At 37.2% G+C, this 18137-nt stretch overlaps 1 protein-coding gene across 3 annotated transcripts in view; it reads left to right on the top strand.

Annotated features, from left to right (window-relative positions):
* Positions 1-5529: 5529 nt before the first annotated feature.
* The window catches only part of PCBD2 (pterin-4 alpha-carbinolamine dehydratase 2), a 50393-nt gene continuing 37785 nt past the window's right edge, over positions 5530-18137 (top strand). For 2 of the 3 annotated variants that reach the window (XM_043989068.1, XM_043989067.1), the window contains exons 1-2: positions 5530-5777; positions 11501-11632. In XM_043989068.1, the coding sequence (XP_043845003.1) occupies positions 5664-5777; positions 11501-11632 (246 nt within the window). In that variant the 5' untranslated portion in view covers positions 5530-5663. Of the gene's footprint in view, positions 5778-11499; positions 11633-18137 lie in introns of those variants that run through there. The other variant, XM_043989069.1, reaches the window with a different exon arrangement.

Here is an 18137-nt window from a genome sequence, read left to right as displayed (position 1 = left end):
TTAGAAGAAAATTAGGAAACTGTGGAAAAAAATCTTTACAACAAGTTTCTCTGGTAAAGGTCTTATTTCCAGAATATATAGAGAACTGAGCTGAATTTGTATGAATAAGCACCATTCCTCAGCTGATAAATTATTAAAGGATATGAAAAGGCAGTTTTCAGAGGGAAGAAACCCAAGCTATGAATATTCACATGAAAAAAATGCTCTAAATCTCTAATAGAGAAATGCAAATTAAAACAATCCCAAGGTTACTATTACCCATTATATTGGCTAAGATAACAGGAAAGGAAAATGACATGTTGGAGGTGATATTGGAAAACAGGTTCACTAATGCATTGTTGGTGGAGCTGTGAACCAGTCTAGCCATTCTGAAAGTAATTTGGAACTATGCCCCAAAAGCTTTTCAACCCCAAATAGAACAAAGAAAGAGGAAAAAGACCCATATGTACAAATATATTTATAGCTGCTCCCTTTGTGGTTGACAAAGAATTGGAAACTCTGGAGACCCATCAATTGGAGAATGGCTGAACAAATTATGGTGTATGAATGTGAATGGAGTACTATTATGCTGTAAAAAATGAAGGGGAAGAGGGAGATGGTTTTAAAAAATACTGAGAATATTTGTATTAAACTGGTGCAAAGTAAAGTGAGAAAAGCTAGGAGAACAATTTATACAAGAACAGAAATATTGTAAAAATAATCAGCTTTGATCAACACAATGACCAACCACAGCACAGTACCAGAGGACTTATGATGAAATATGCCGTCTGCCTCCAGATAGAAAAGTGATGGACTCAGAGTACAGATTGAAGCAAATTTTTTTCTTCTTTTTTTGGACATGGCCAGTGTGAAAATTTGTTTTGCATGACTATACATATTTATAATGGGTTATATTTTTCTTGCCTTCTCAGTAGGTAATGGAGGGGAAGGAGGGAAGAAAGGAGAAAATTCAGAACTGAAAATAAAAATGAATTTTAAAAAAGCTTTTGAAATCATAAGCTAATGAAAAGATTTCCAGATAGTGTTGTCTTTCAGAAGCAAAAATTCTGTGGCATAGTTTAGAAAATCTAAGAACTTATGTTTTCTGTCTGTTAGATTTCTCTTTCAAAACAATTCAAAGTCCACAACTGAATAGCAGTTCTTTTATGGTAAGATTTTCCAGAAACAAAAACCTAATTGTAACTTCCGAGGTAGCAGTGTGTTGTTTCATGTCTTTCCTTCTGGAACAATAAAGAGTTAAAATAATTAGGTCCTGATTGTGTGCTTTTTCTTTCTGATCATTACTCAAGATCATTTCTTAGTATATATGTGCTGAAAAACAAAAGAAAACAAAACAAAAGTAATGGGAATGTCTATGGGTAAGGCAAAAGAGAAACCAATCTAATCCTCACAGGGAGATCATGTTTATCATTGGTTTCCAAACGTGATAAAGTAAATTAAATTGACAGAATCCTTTCTTTGTGCTAATGCATTCTAATACTAGTAGTTTTTAGTTTCATGATTTAGCTTTGGTACAGGGGATCCATGATTTCATAGGAGGGGTTACTCTGTCCAACAATTTGGAGCTTTATTCTTTTTGCTGCTTTTTATCCTGTCTAAGGTAGAGGTCATGACCTTTGGGCTGCGAATTTCCAGAGTGCAGGCTCAATCAGATTAAAATGTCACTGGGAAATATTTAAGAAAATAAAAATACAATATGATATAGAATGGCTGGCAGGAATCCATTTCTATTTGAATTTGACACCACTGATTAAGCTATCTCAGCAAAAACAACTGACCTGGAAAACATATCAAGGGGGAATAAATTAATAATCATTGGACTACTTAGGAAGTTTTGTCCCCAACATGAACCAAGACATTTCAAGAAATCTTTTTTTGTGTGTGGGTGAGGCAATTGGGGTTGTGTCAGGGTCACACAGCTAGTAAGTGTCAAGGGTCTGAGGCTGGATTTGAACTCAGGTCCTCCTGAATCCAGGGCCAGTGCTCTATCCACTGCACCACCCTAGCTGCCCCTCAAGAAATCTTAAAACCGCCCAGATATCTTAGAACCAGAGGGCAAAAGTACAAATAGAATCCAACATTTTCTTGAAAGAAATCTTAAAATGAAAATTTCCAGGAACATTATAGTCAAAATTCCAGAGCTTCCAGATCAAAGAAAAAGTACTGCAAAGCAGAACAGTATTGAGGAACCCCAGTCAGCATAACACACCGTTTAGCAGCTGCCACTGTAAAGAAATTGAAAGCTTAGAATATGATATTCTAGAAGGCAAGAGATATAGGCCTACAACCAAGAAAAACATACCTAGCATAATTGAAATAGAAGACTTCTAAACTTTACTGATGAAAAGACCGGAGCTGTGTAGAAACTTTGAAGTGCAAACACCAAAGTTAAGAGAAACATAAAAAGGTAATTTTTTTCAGTTGTTTCAGACTCTTCATGACCCTTTGGGGTTTTCTTGGCCAAGATACTGGAGTGATTTACCATTACCTTCTCTAGCTCATTTTACAGTTGAACTAAGGCAAACAGGATTAAATGACTTGCACAGGGTCACATAGTGTGTCTGCCACCAGATTTGAACTCAGGAAGGTAAGTTTTCCTGACCTCCGGTGCAGATCCACTGCATCACTTAGCTGCCCATAAAAAGGTAAACAATGAATGAATAATCATAAAAAACTAAACAAAGTTTAAACTATTCACATTCTAATATGGGGAAATGATAGATGTATCCCCTCTGAGCCCTATCATCAAAGGGAAATGAAAGGGAAAATTACCTCACATAATTGGCAATATATGATTATATAATTGTATAGAAGTATATATATGGTATATAATTATATTTAAAAATATATTGTATATAAGCTTGTCTATATAAACATATAGAATGCTCTATACATATGTAGTTCTATAAAAGTATATATTTTAGCAGTTTATAATCATTTTAATCCCAAATTGTGGGTAATGTTGCTTGATTATAGTAATAATAATATTATATAATAAGCTGCTAAAATAAAATAAAATAATAAAAATGAGTAAGCAAAGGAAAAAGAACTTGACTATACATAACCACTATGATGTCAAAGAAGATCTGGGTTCATTTTCAGAGGAAGGTAGTGAGGTAAAAAAAAAAGCTACTCGTGGGGGCAGCTAGGTGGTGAAGTGGATAAAGCACCGGCCCTTGATTCAGGAGTACCTGAGTTCAAATTCGGCCTCAGACACTTAACACTTACTAGCTGTGTGACCCTGGGCAAGTCACTTAACCCCAATTGCCTCACTAAAAAAAAAAAAAAAAAGCTACTCCTATCCCAAAGAGTAATGTCAAATGGTCACAAGCCCAAAAAGAGTTCTTGGAAGAACTTAAAAAGGAATTAAAAAAAAAACCCAAAAGAGATCAAAAGAACAATTAGGAAAAAATAAAAGCAATCCAAGAAAATTATGAAAATAAAAGTAACCAATTGGGAAAAAAGAGGTTCAGAATCTTAAGGAAGAAAATAACTCCTTGAAAACTATTATTGGGTGAGAGGAATTGAATGGTGTTATAAGGCATCAAGGAATAATAAAACTAGAAAAACTAGAAGAAAAAATGAAACATTAGACAAACAAGTCATCTAGGGGACAGATCAAGGAGAGACAATGCAAGAATTATTGGATTACCTGAAAATTATGATAAAAAAAATTTCCCTTAAATTCTAGACCAAGAAGGTAAAGTAGAAAAAGAAAAAAATATATAGCATTCATCACCTAAAAGAAATCACAGGAGGAAAACTTACAGGGATGTCACAGAAGAGATTCAGAATGCCCAGGTTAAGGAGAAAATATTGCAAGCAATCAGAGAACCGCCCTATCCCAATATAAGTACTGCAGAGATACAGTCAGGACTTCACAAGACCTAGTAGCTTCTACACCAAAAAACTGTAGGTATTAGAAAATATTTCAAAGAACTTAAGAGCTGGGGTTGCCTCCAGGAATAACCTATCCAGCAAAGTTGAATATAATCCTGAATGGGAAATGGACATTTGATGAACTGAAAGACTTTCAGGTATTTATGACAAAAAGACCAGAACTAAATGGAAAACCTGATATAATAGATTGTGAAGAAATATAAGGAAAACATTAAAGACTAATTATAAGGTACTCATTAAGATCAAAATCTTTATATATGAAAATGTGATTAGTATTCTTTTTCTTTTTTTGCAGGGCAATGGAGGTTAAGTGACTTGCCCAGGGTCACACAGGTAATAAGTGTCAAGTGTTTGAGGCTGGATTTGAACTCAGGTTCTACCTGAATCCAGGGCCAGTGCTTTATCCACTACACCACCTAGCTGCCCCCTATTAGTGTTCTTAAAATTGTTATCATTACTAGCTTGAAAGAAAGGTTGGGGCTGAGCCATTTTTGATGGTGTGATTCTAAACAAAATTGGATAAGAAAAGGTAAAAAGGAGCATTCATCTCAAAAATGAGGTGTAAAAGGAAGAACTGACACAGAGGAAACAGGTTGGGACTGGTAATGTTGGAACCTTACTCTCATCTGGGTTGAATAACATCTGGAAGGGTATAGAAGTCTTCTGGACTTCTAGAGAGGTAGGGGAACTGGAGGACATGGGACGGAGACACTTTTAGAAGGGTTTGTAGATTAAGATTTAGGGGGTCGGGGGAAGAAGATAAGGGAAAGAATTTTAGAAGGGTGGGTAGATTAGGAAAAATTAGCAATTAAATAAGTGCATGAAAATTTGGAGAACCATTTAGTCAAAGAATGCACAGCATTTTATTTTAGTTTAATTAAATTTTGTTGTTAGAGTGACTGTGGAATGGAAATTGGAGTTTAAGGAATTTAAACAGGTAGGCAGAATGTCTTTCCTAATAAACAGAATTCTGCCAAGTTTCATGCCACATAATAAAGTATATATTCTATATAAACAATAAATATAAAGAGAATAAATACAAATGTTCTGAATGTTTTTCTGTCGGTATATATGGTATACGACATAAACATTATTTTACACAGGCATCTATTTTATAGAAACATCTATATAAGTACATATCATATACTATATATGTATATATAAAAGTATATATAAATATATATATAATCAGTATAAAGAATAAATAACAAATATAGACAAAGTAGCTCACTGGACATCCACTCCCCTTTTTGGCGAGACCCCTAGCTATGAATGAGCCCAAAACGAATCCTTAAACAATTTTTCCAGGGCTGAGTCGGGTGCGGGTAAGAGAAGAGTGAGAAAAAGGAGCTACCTTCCTACCCCGATAGGCTCCTCGGGGACTGCGCAGGCGCAGTAGACGGGCCGGTGAGCGGCGCCTCGGGCCGCCCCGCTTCTTTAGGGCCGGAGATGGAGACCTTGTTCCTGGACAGCGCTGGTGCTTCTTGCGCTGTCAATAAAGTTATTTTCAAGAATGGTCCCAGCCGCCCAAGGGTCCTTCTTCAGCTCTCCCTCCGCAGGGCCCGACGCCCGCCAGAGCCTCTGGTCCTGAGCAGTCCGGGCAGCCAGCCTCAGCTCAAGCGGACCCGGCGGCGGGAGAGCCTCAAAGGGCTCCGGGAGCGGGGCCATCCGACCGGGCGTAGCGCAGGGGACATCCGGCTGCGGGCGCCGGGACTCAGGCAGCTGGGTGGCCGCCTCGGGGCGGGGCAGAACGGCACTGGCCCATGTCGGCGGTGGGGTTGGCGGCGGCGGCGCTGGGATTCCAGGGCCGGCTTCTCCCCGTGCTCCTCCGGTCGCCGCGGTTCTCTCCGGGCGGCTGCCGGAGCCTCTCAGCCATGGTGCGTGAGTGAGGCAGCGAGGGCGGGCGGGCGGCCTCCGGGCTCGGGGGAGCTCGTTCGGGGAGCGGGCGCGGGCAGCCCGGGGCGGAGCCGTCTGGAGGGCCGTCCCGTCTTCCCAGAAATACTGCAGGAATAAGCTTAGGTTCCTTCCCGCGGAGACCGAAGGTCCGGCTTGGGGAAGCGCCGCCTACGTTAGCCGGGATTTCCCCCTGGCTGGGGTCGGGGCTGGGAGCCTGGGCTCTCTAGACTGGGAGTAAGCAGGGACCTGGGTTTGAATTCGACTTTTCCCCCCAGGACCTGTAGGGTTGCTTAAACCGAATTTCACCGTCAGTTACCCAAGTCAGGTCAGAAATGATTTATCCAAATCTACTGGGTACCCAGAGAAACTGAACCTTGCCAATCCCTATCTTCATAACCAAATTCAAGTAACTTTTAGGTATTGGAGCACTTCCCATGACATTGTTTCTGAAACATAGTTAAGATTTTTCATCAGTTTTGCTTCTCTTTATGTATAAAATTATGAATTAGAAAGCTCCGTGTCAAGATCTGTACCTTATAAAAGCAATAATTTTCCAATGAGGCCCTCTAAATATTTGACATTAATGATTATTCAGTATGGTTCATTCACTTTTTTTTTTAAATATAGCATCGCTTGGGGGTTAATGTGAATATTGTTTAAGTGATATATTTATATGCACGCAAATGCTCACATCCATCCATTTGTCCATTAGTCTATCCATCTGTCCATTTGTCTATCCATCTGTCCATTTGTCTATCCATCCCTCCTCTCAAAGTACTCTCTTAGCAAAAGTTGTTTAACTTTTCCATTTAGTCAGTTGAACATTTGTTCCCAGTTGTTTCCCAAACCAGACTTTAACTTATACCACCACCTAGTGGTGAAAAATGACTTAGACGTCGCCATATCTTGTTCTGTTTCACAAATATTGGGCGCTGTACTTTTACATAGCTGACAGATAGTAGAGAGAATGCAATATACTATTGTGCTTATTGCTTCTAGATTGTAAAAAAACATCCTATTTTGTACAATAAAACACCACCATGCCTTATACATATTTGGCATGTTTCACGCATGTTAAAATTTTGTATAATTTGTATGGTTCCCTGATGTGTTAAAACAGTGACGACTTTGATGACTGATTATTCATTGTATGAGATGTAAAGCAGGGACACAAATGCTTTCTACTGTCACAGAGAATGTACTGTACAGAGTCTACATGGAAGGGGGATTCTCTAGAGATGGAGAGGTATTAGAGATGTCCCTGTTTTGAGTTGATATTGTGCACCGGAATATTGTAGATAAATGAGATCCATAATGTCTCAAGAAAGTTGGTGTAACTATCTCAGGAAAAACAAATGCATGAAGAATTCCTTTTGTCTAGACTATGATATAAAATGAAATAGAGACTAGGTAAATAGAGAATTGGGCCCAGAATTGAAGAGGAGGAGAGGGATTGCTTTTGGGAAATTGCACAGCCCTTAAAAAAAAATAGCTTTTTTTGTTGATATCTTGTTTAGCATTGCCTAAATACTCTTCATTGTCCTTTACTTCCTCCCAGTCAACAAACATTTATTAAGTGCCTACTGTGTGCCAGGCACTGTGCTAAGCTCTCAAAGATACAAAGAACAGCAAAGGAAAGTCCCTGCTCTTAAGAAGCTCACAGTCATTGGACATATTGGGGAGAAAACATACAAACAGATCAATACATTTTTTTTTTTGCATTTTTGTTTTGTTTTGTTTTTTTAGTGAGGCAATTGGGGTTAAGTGACTTGCCCAGGGTCACACAGCTAGTAAGTGTTAAGTGTCTGAGGCTGGATTTGAACTCAGGTACTCCTGACTCCAGGGCCAGTGCTCTATCCACTGCGCCACCTAGCTGCCCCAGATCAATACATTTAAAAAAAAATTGACATTCTCTGTGAGGTCTCTCACCTGTGGATCTTCCCACCTCTACAAAGGTGAGGGGAGATTCTTCCCTTTGAGGTCCAGCTTGTTCTTTTTACTTTTGCAGCATTCATTTTTGATTATTTTGTGGTTATTCTTTCCATTTACATTGTTATAATCATCGTATACATTATTTTTCTGGTTCTGTTTACTTCAGTTTGCGTCAATGTTCATGTAAATCCATATTTCTCTATATTGTTTCTTCTAGGATAGTAATATTCCATTGTATTCATGTACCAGTTTATTTAGCCATTCCACAATCAGTGGAATATTTACTTTGTTTAATTTTTTTTCTAGGTGATTGTTAAAGTATTTACAGTTGTTATATTATTTACCTCCTCTGCTGTGTCATTTGGGCATGGAGGAGACATAGGGAACTCAAAGGCTATTCATGTGAAGTACAACCTCTGATATGAAAGTTAAAACTCAAGTTAGAAAGACTCAGAGAATGCTTTTATGGATTCCCTTTGTATCTTTTGTCTAAGGACTACGTTCTCTAAGTCCAGAGATACTCTGGTTGGCCAGTGAGTGATGACTTTTGTTGGCTATAGCAAGTCAGAAAGACTTGCTACGAACCTGTGTATAAGGATCCCTGAGAACTGTATATTCACTTAGAAAACCACTTATTAATGTTAACCATGTTCTATTATATTTTTGTTTATCTTATTAACTCGTTTCTAATTACATTTTAATCTGATTGGGGCATGTTTGACATTGCTGGCCTGGGTGACTGGGAGAACTATGGTGCTCTGGACAGGAAAAGGAAGCCGGAAAGAGGGGAGGGTTTCTGAGGAAAGATCATACATTCTGCTTTAACATGGTGATTTTGAGATATCTATGGAATATCCAGTTTGAGAGAGGGATCTCTGATTCCTGGCCACAGGTGGTATCCCTAACAGTGACATCTACAAAGTATATGCCGATGCTGCTAGGGGGCAAGGGGCTATGGAATACATTTATCCCCATGCTGGGAAAAAAATTCAGTATGTATTTTAAAATTTTTTTATTTTTGTGGGGCAATGAGGGTTAAGTGACGTGCCCAGGGTTGCACAGCTAGTAAGTGTCAAGTATCTGAGGCCGGATTTGAACTCAGGCCCTCCTGAATCCAGGGCCAGTGCTTTATCTACCTCGCCACCTAGCTGCCCCCTCAGTATGTATTTTGATGAGAATGGATAGTAAGCATCATATTATGCTAAGGATAGCACATTTATAAAGGAAACAGGTGACTTCTGAAAGACTCTTATTTAGGTTTTAGCCACTTCCTACTGGCATCTTTTAGTACCTTTAACAACAAAAAAAATAGATTTTTTATTGATGACTTTTTTTTTTACATCACTTATATTTTTTCCTTATTCCACCCTCTCACCCCACCCAGAGAGCCAGCCCTTATAATAAAGATTTTTTCAGAAAGCAGAAGAGAAAACAAAATTCAGCAAAACCAGTCACCCCCCCCCCCAATTTCATTTTATATTAGGGCTTTATATGTTCCACATCTGTGGACTCCCACCTCTGCATAAGATCAGGGTGCAGGGAGAGATACCTTACTAGAACTCTTCTTTGGGGCCAGGCTCATTCTTTTTAATTTTGTGATGTTCAGTTTTGTTATGGTTGTTCTTTCCAGTTGCATTGTTGAAGTCATCATGTACATTGCTTCTCTAGCTCTGTTTATTTACTTTGTATCATTTCATGTGTTTTTCCATGCTTCTCTGTATTCATTGTGTTTGTCATTTCATACAGCACAGAGGTGTTCTGTTTCATTCTTGTACCACAGTTTGTTTAGCTTTTACCCAATCGAAGGACATTTACTTTGTTTTTAGTTCTTCGTTACCACAAAAAGCAGCACCTTTAATATCAAATCAAATGGTGGAACTTTATGTCCTTAATGTCATGTTGTTTTTATTGATAAACCCTCTTCCATCCCACCTTGTAGAATTTGTGTATAAAAAATATATATAATAAATATAATTACACATACATACATATAATTATGTATGTATATAAATTCTTCCTCCTCTTCCTTTTATCAACTTGCTCTGAGGAAAGAATAGGAGAAATTCATTCTTGCTGAGGTATAAATGAGTGATAAGAATTTAGTAAGTTTGAATTTAAAGGAAGAGGCTCAATTGTGGAATGTCATCCATCAGTGAGCATGTAGAAGAGGAATTTTTTTTTTTAGTAGGAAGGTCTTTTGAACCCTTCAGATCTTGTCCTATCAGGGAATGCTTAATTTGCCTATATGAAAGATATGAAATCACATATGAACTTATGTTACATTTGGCCCAAATACTTTTTGGGAAGTGGTACCAAAGGCTTGTGAAAGAGCAAATGACTAAGAATTATTTTCATGTATAAGATTACTCATATGTTAGAGGATACTATTCTTTTAAAAAATTTTTATTAATTTTGAACTTAAATACAATAAGACAAAAAAGGACATTTCCATGTATACAGCACACCATAAAGAAGATTTATATAAAACCATGAATTTCCATTTCACACTTTTTTGGAAAAACTATGTAATATATGCCATACATCATTTTCAAAGCTACTGTGCTTTTCTGTGCTTCCATCTAAGTTTTCTTTTGTTCAGTGCTGTATACTTTTAATTTTTTTTCTCCCTCCCTTCTCACCCCACCCTAGAGAAGACTACCATTAGACACAAATATGTATGTATATATAAAACCATACTATATATACTTCTGTTTATCAGTTATTTCTCTGGATGTGGACAGCATCTTTTTTTTTTTTTTTTGTTTTGTTTTAGGGCAATGAGGGTTAAGTGACTTGCCCAGGGTCACACAGCTAGTTAAGTGACAAGTGTCTGCGGCTGGATTCGAACTCAGGTCCTCCTGAATCCAAGGCCAGTGCTTTATCCACTGCACCACCTAGCTGCCCCTGTGGATAGCATCTTACTTCTTAGGTCCTTTGTAGTTGATTTGTGTGTTTGTAATACTTAAAATGACTTAGTCATTCAAAGTTGTTCTTAGAACAATATTGCTATTACTGTGTACAATATTCTCTTGGTTCTGCTCATTTCACTCTTATTTCATGGAAGTCTTTCCATGTTTTTCTAAAATCAACCAGCTCATCGTTTCTTATATCACAGTAATATTTCATCACAATCATATACCACAACTTGATCAGCCATTCCCCAATTGATGGGCATACCTACAATTTCCAGTTCTTTGCCACCACAAAGAGAGCTGTTATAAAGATTTTAGAACATATAAGTTCTTTTCCTTTTTCTGTCCTCACCCTGGGGAATAGATGTAACAGTGATATTGCTGAGTTAAAGGGTGTACACAGTTTTATAACCATTTGGGCATAATTCCATATTCTTTAAAATGTTTGGATCAGTTCACATTTCCACCAACAATTAATGTCCCAATTTTTCCAAATCCCCTCCAACATTTGTTGCACTCCTCTTCTATCATTTTAACCAATCTTATAGATGTATGATGATATATCAAAGTTTTTTTAATTTTCATTTTTCTAGATTAATAGTGACACAGCATTTTTTCATATGACTATATATAGTTTTGATTTTTTCATCAAAAAACTGTCTGTTCATATCCTTTGACCATTTATCAATTGGGGAGTGACTTGTATTCCATACTATTATTTTTAAAGCTTCTTAGCTTGACTGGACATGAACCTTTTAAAAAAAATTTCATGAAATGTCAGTACAAATGCTATAAATTTGACTAGTAAATGAAAGACATGTCCAGATTCACATTTGATTATATTTTTTCTCTCTTAATAGTCTGCAGAATCTCATTGGTTAACAACAGAAGAAAGGAACCAAGTTATACATGACCTCAAAGCATCAGGATGGTCAGAATTAAATGAAAGAGATGCTATATATAAAGAATTCTGTTTCAAAAATTTTAATCAGGTGAGTGTTGGTATTATATTTTTGTCATCTTGTGCTGTAAATATTTCAGATGCTGTTGCTTGTCACTATATATGTTAGTGGGGATGGAATTGGGAAAACTCTTCCTGAGGAAAGAGTCTTTGACTCAGTATGAAATCAAAAGCTGTTCAGGGTCAGGTCTCTTGAGCACTCCATCTGGGAACCCAGCGTGGTAGGAAATGAGGAGCATCAATAGGTGGTCAAGTTGGGGAGGGAATTTAGGTCACAAGGACTCTGCTTTAAACTAATTCCCAAAGTTTTGGTCTTTTTTGGAGGCTGTGTTTCTTCCTTAATCTTATCCTTCACTGATTTGTTGGCATTTTTGTAGGCTGAAAACATTGTATTCTTTCTTGACTCATTCATTTACTAAGCATTTATTAAGTCCTTACTGCGTGCCAGACAGTGTGCTAGGTATCAGATATACAAAGACAAAAACAAAACCATTGCTGTCCTCAAGGAGGTTGTATGTTCTATTAGAGTGACTTATATATACATAGATAAGTAAATGTAAAATATATACAGAGAAAATGCAAATAGCCGGTTGGTTAGGCTTTGGGCTCAGTTGCCTGGCCTCTCATGTTCTCTACCCAGAGTCAAGATCTTTCCTTCAAAACCCTATGCTAGATTCATCTGGGTTTTCTACTTCCATTGTCTCTCTCTCTTTTTTTTTTTGGCCAGGCAGTGGGGGTTAAGTGACTTGCCTAGGGTCACACAGCTAGTAAGTGTCAAGTCCCTGAGGCCGAATTTGAACTCAGGTCCTCCTGAATCCAGGGCTGGTGCTTTATCCACTAAGCCATCTACCTGCCTCTCTATTGTCTCTTATTACCCATCCTGTTATCTCTGCTTTTCCTGTTTGCTCAAATTTCCCTTCATACAATTGTTCCTTTACCATCTCTTAATCTCCTTCCAAGTTTTATTTGTTATTAGAGTTCCCTTGTCCTTCCAAGCTCAAAAACCTCTACCCTGAGTAGGTCTTTAGTTTTTCATCTCTTATTATTAGGTCATACAGGGTTTTCTGGGCTTGGAGTCCAGAGGACCTGATTTCAAAATCGGTTCAGACACTAAGTAACTGTGTGACTCCAGACAAATCACTTAGCCTTTACTTGCATCTGTAAAATGGGAATAATAATGGCACCTCCCTCCAGAGTTGTTGTGAGATCAAATGAGACTCTGGCACACAGTAATACTATAGAGATATAAGCTACTACTGCTATTATCATTGTGATTTTTGAGATGATTTTTTCCTTTTTTTTCCTCTGGATATGTAATACTCATGACTTACCCTTCACTCAGCCCACAAGACAGTATAGATACTTTTATGAACCCTGTTCCATATTTATTCAGTTATCTTTATCTCTTTAACACAAAATAAAGAAAAGTATTTGGGTGAGTTATTTGAAGCCAAGGACTTCACTTAATAGAATTCCTAATGCCACCAGGTAAAAATAGTAAGAGAAAATATTGATGAGGATAGTATTTAGTGATACCTGCTTTAAAAGTATACTGTTGGGGCAGCTAGATGGCGCAGTGGATAGAGCACCGGCCCTGGAGTCAGGAGTACCTGAGTTCAAATCCGGCTTCAGACACTTAACACTTACTAGCTGTGTGACCCTGGGCAAGTCACTTAACCCCTATTGCCTCACTAAAAAAAAAAAAAGTATACTGTTACTGTATTTCTTCCCCACCCGCCACCCCCCAATCTCTTCTTCCTAGTTATTATAGCCCATTTGCCTGTTTGGATAAGCTACAAAGTAGATCTTAACTTTGTCTTACTCTTGGCTTTTTGGTGTGAGACTTAGCCCTTGAAGAGTAGATTGTTATTACTGACTCATGTTATCAGGAATGTTTGGCAATGTCCTGGCATCCAGTCACAGTGCGAAATCCGTCAGCAGTAAATAAGGAGTTGGGGGTTGTGTTTTCAAAGTTTATTAGCTTTTCCATGTACTTGCATCATTATGAGTTTTGAATGGACTTGAACATGTGACAGTGCATTTTGAGGGTTGTGGCCCAAGGCGTCCGCTGGTAAATTATTGCTTTTGCACAACTCTTCAGCTTGTGCTAAGCTTAACCCCTCTCCCCCCCAAAAAAAAACCTAAAGGAAAGGGGGCAGCTAGGTGGCACAGTGGATAAAGCACTGGCCCTGGATTCGGGAGGACCTGAGTTCAAATCCAGCCTCAGACACTTGACACTGTGACGAGTATAACTAAATGTGTGGAAGCCTATTTCTGTCCCAACTGTAGGGAAAGCTAGCTAGGGTTTGCTTATAAATTAGAAGCTTTAGCACCAGTCTTTGGGCATTAAGTATTTATTAAAGAGTAAAGAGAGAACATGTGAAGTTCAGAGAGATAGGAAAGACTATCTATCCTAGAGGAGAGATAAGGGTTCAGCCTGGCTTCCTTCTTCTCCTAAGTCTTCTGCTACCACGAACTTGTTCGAACAACAAACCGAGAGAGAACAGCACTTTCTGCATTGTCCCCATCCCCCGACACCCCCAAGAGACAGTTCTTACACACTGCCTCAAGCTGATTGGCTTGTGTCGCCCAAATCCATTGGTTCACTGGACTTGAGGGTAGTCTAGGGTTGATGTCATAGTCCACAGCCTCTGAGCACACTCCCTCTTGGAAGTCAGGCAGGTGTGGTTTTAATCAAGTCAACTTTAAGCGAGTTAATCAGCAGTCAGTCTCACTTAATTCAATCAATCCAAATCAATTTCCTCTGGTTGGGGTCTTTGGACGTTGGCAAAAAGCCCATTTTTTCTTTTTTTTTTAAATTTTCTTTTTAAATTTTACTTTTTTTTTTGGTGAGACAGTTGGGGTTAAGTGACTTGCCCAGGGTCACACAGCTAGTAAGTGTCAAGTGTCGGAGGTCAGATTAGAACTCAGGTCTTCCTGAATCCAAGACCAGTGCTTTTATCCACTGTGCCACCTAGCTGCCCCCAAGCTCATTATTTCTTACAACACTTACTAGCTGTCATTGCCCCACAAATAAATAAATTAAAAAATATATGCAAAGACAAAAACAACAAAACAAAAACCCTAAAGGAAAAAAGGAAAATAAAACTTCATTTAAACAGAATCTAAGGAAGTGGTTCACTTAATCAGCCAGAATTTTTTATTCACTGGATTTTTAGGAAAAAGAGGCAAATTCCAAGAATACAAATCAAGATTAGGGATTTAGTAAATTAACAGTAAACCAACTTTAAAGGTACATCTTCAGGTTAGCAGTTTGTACACTTAGGATTCTCAATGATACCTGATGTTCAGAATATTGACCTCAGGGCTTTGCAAAGAATGATTGTTATATAGAATATACTGGCCATATGGCAGAAAAGTAGATTAATATATTTTAGAAACATTATAAGCAATAAAATGTTTTTTTTCTGGTTCTTTAGGAAACACTGACCGCCTGTAACTTAAGCATTTTTGATACTTAAATTTTTCCATGGTTATGATAGTATTATTTTCCTATACCATTAAGATAAACAGATTACAAAATAAAATTGCACTTAGTTTTCTGACTCTTAGGGTTTTGAACAATTTTTTGGATTATTTTTAAAAATAAAATTTTATTGAGGTTTTTTTTTTTTGGTGGCAATGAGGGTTAAGGATGTCTTTTTTTTTTTTTTTACATTGCATAAATTTCCTCCTGTACTTCTGCCCTCTTACAGAAAGCTATCCTTTATAATAAATATTTTTTTTTAAGAAAAGAGGAAGAAGAGAAAAAAGAAATCAGCATTTCAGTGTTCATATGCCTTGCCACCTCTACAAAGGATAGGGGTTGATATCTAATCACTTCCTTGGGGCCAAATTTATTATTTTAAATTTTATATCTTTCATTTTTTTACTGTTTTGTGGTGGTTTTTCTTTTCATTTACTTTGTCGTAGTCATTGTGTATATGATTTTCTCACCTCTCTTCACTTTACATCAGTTCATATAAATCTTTCCATGCTTCTTATTTGTTTATATTCGTTATTTTTTGCATCTCAGTAATATTCCAGTTCATTCATGTTCCACAATTCAGCCATTCCCCAATCAATAGGGATCTCTTTTGTTTTTTGCTACAATAAAAAATTCTGCTATAAATATCTCAGTGTACTGTAAATGGAGCCTTTCTTTTTATCAGTGACATGCTTGGGGTACTTTTGGGATATCTTTAGGTCAAAGGGTATGGACATTTTAGCTACTTTATTCATGTAATTTCAATTTATTTTCCAAATGGTTGTACTAATTCACAGCTCCATCACCAGTGTATTAGTGTGGGTGTCTTTCCACTACCTTTGCAACATTGCTTATTTCCATCTTTTGTCATTTTTGCCAATTTTCTGGGTGTGGCAAAACTTTAGGGTTAATTTTATTTGCATTTCTCTTATTATTAGTATCTTGGAGAATTTAAAAAAAATAAGTTTTTAGTGATTGCTTTAGTTTTTTCACATCACCATAATTTCCCCTAGTACCATTTCCCTTCCTAGAGAGTACCTTATATAACACATACTTTTTTTCCCCTTTTTATTTCTTTTTTTTTTTTGTGGGGCAATGGGGGTTAAGTGACTTGCCCAGGGTCACACAGCTAGTAAGTGTCAAGTGTCTGAGACCAGATTTGAACTCAGGTCTTCCTGAATCCAGGGCCAGTGCTTTATCTACTGTGTCACTTAGCTTAAAGATAAAAGAAGGAACAGGAAAAAAAGTCAACATAACAGATCAGTACATAGAAAAAACCTGAAAATGTGTGTAATTGTACATGTATGGACCTTCTCCCTTTGCAGAGGAATGGGGTGAAGTTGTCTTCTCATGTTTCCTTACTTGAATCATTTTTATTCTTTGTAATTTTGCAACATTCACTTCTGATTTTTATTTTTGTGTGTGGTGATTATTTCTGTTTACATTGCTGTAGTTACTATATATGTTTTTTTCTTGGCTCTGCTTATTTTACTCTGCATTAGTTCTTATAGATCTTTTTATGCTTCTTTGTATTGATCACATTCGTCATTTCTAATAGTACAATGGTAATTCTATTGCATCCACGTACTACAATTTGTTTAACCATTCTCCAGTCAGTGGGTGTCTACTTTGTTTCCAATTCTTTGATGTTATGATGTTACAGAAAGTGTTTCTGAAAATATTTTGGCATAAATGAGAACTTCGTTTTTATTAATAGCCTCTTTGGGGTATAAGCCTAGTAATGGAATCTCTGGGTCAGAAGGTGTGGGCATTTTATTTGCTGTATTTGCATATTTTCTAATTGTTTTCCAAAATGGTTGTACTGATTCACAGCCCCACCAACAAGGCACTAGTGGGCCTGACTTTTATTATTCCCAATCTTTTGTCATCTTTGCCAATTAGCTGAATGTGAAGGGAAACTTCAGAGCTGTTTTTCTTTGAATTCCCCATATTATTAGTGATTTGGAGCATTCTTTGATATCATTGTTAATAGTTTGTAATTCTTTTAAGAACTGTTTTTTAGATAATTTTGATAGTTTATAATGATTTGGTTTTCTATCTGAAAGTTTTGGTCTTTTATGTGATTATTTTTTAAAGGCTCTATATTCATTTTGAAGATCAGATGAGGACAAATACCTGGTAAATCTGTAAATTGAAACCTGTATATAAATGCTAATTTTAGATATGTTGAATAGTCAGTGTACTTTAAGCAGCTACTCTTAGCTCTTCCTGGTAGTACTAGAGCAAAATTATACAGTATTTTGAGAACAACAAATAGCATAATAAAAATAAAACATTGTGATCTGGTGTCATGGTAACTAGCAATTGCAATGCTTAGTCTGCCTGGGCTCAAAGGTGCTTGGCATTTGTAAGTGAGTGGAATTTCTGGTCATCTAGATATACATAAAGAGTAAATCAGGGGCAGCTAGGTGTCACAGTGGATAAAGCACCTGCCCTGAATTCAGGAGGACCTGAGTTCAAATTTGGCCTCAGGCACTTGACACTTACTAGCTGTGTGACTATGGACAAGTCACTTAACCCTCATTGCACCACAAGACAAACAAACAAAAAACCCCCAAAAAACAAAAGAGTAAAGCCCTGTGAGTTTTCATATAAATCTGCTTTTAGGTGATTGACAACTGCAGGGAGTGTATTTTGGAAAAATTTTAGTGGGCATGGGCTTATAAAGATTGAAAGTGGCTAGCTTTTCCCAGCAATACCTTGAGAAACTATAATACTATAAGAAGCTAGTAATTAACATCTTAAAAGTTGGTAGTCTTTAAAAGTAGTAGATAGCTCTAAAACTGTTATCAGAATTGATTTGATGTTTATGGTTTGGCCTTATTTCATATGTATAAAATCTCTCTTTGATATTAGAAACTGTATATAGAATATGTATGGAATTCTGTTAAAAACTAGATAATGTAAAAAAGGATTGGCAAACCATTGGGCTGTGATCATAAAGTTACATATAAGGAACACCAGGCTCATGCCTTATAAAGCATCATTTTGCATATTAGGTAGTTTAGCATATCTATGTGTACCAAAC

Source organism: Dromiciops gliroides, chromosome 2, assembly GCF_019393635.1.
Source record: "Dromiciops gliroides isolate mDroGli1 chromosome 2, mDroGli1.pri, whole genome shotgun sequence".
Taxonomy (NCBI): Eukaryota; Metazoa; Chordata; class Mammalia; order Microbiotheria; family Microbiotheriidae; genus Dromiciops; species Dromiciops gliroides.
Note: the sequence above shows the minus strand (reverse complement) of the source record. Positions and strands in the feature narration are given on the sequence as shown.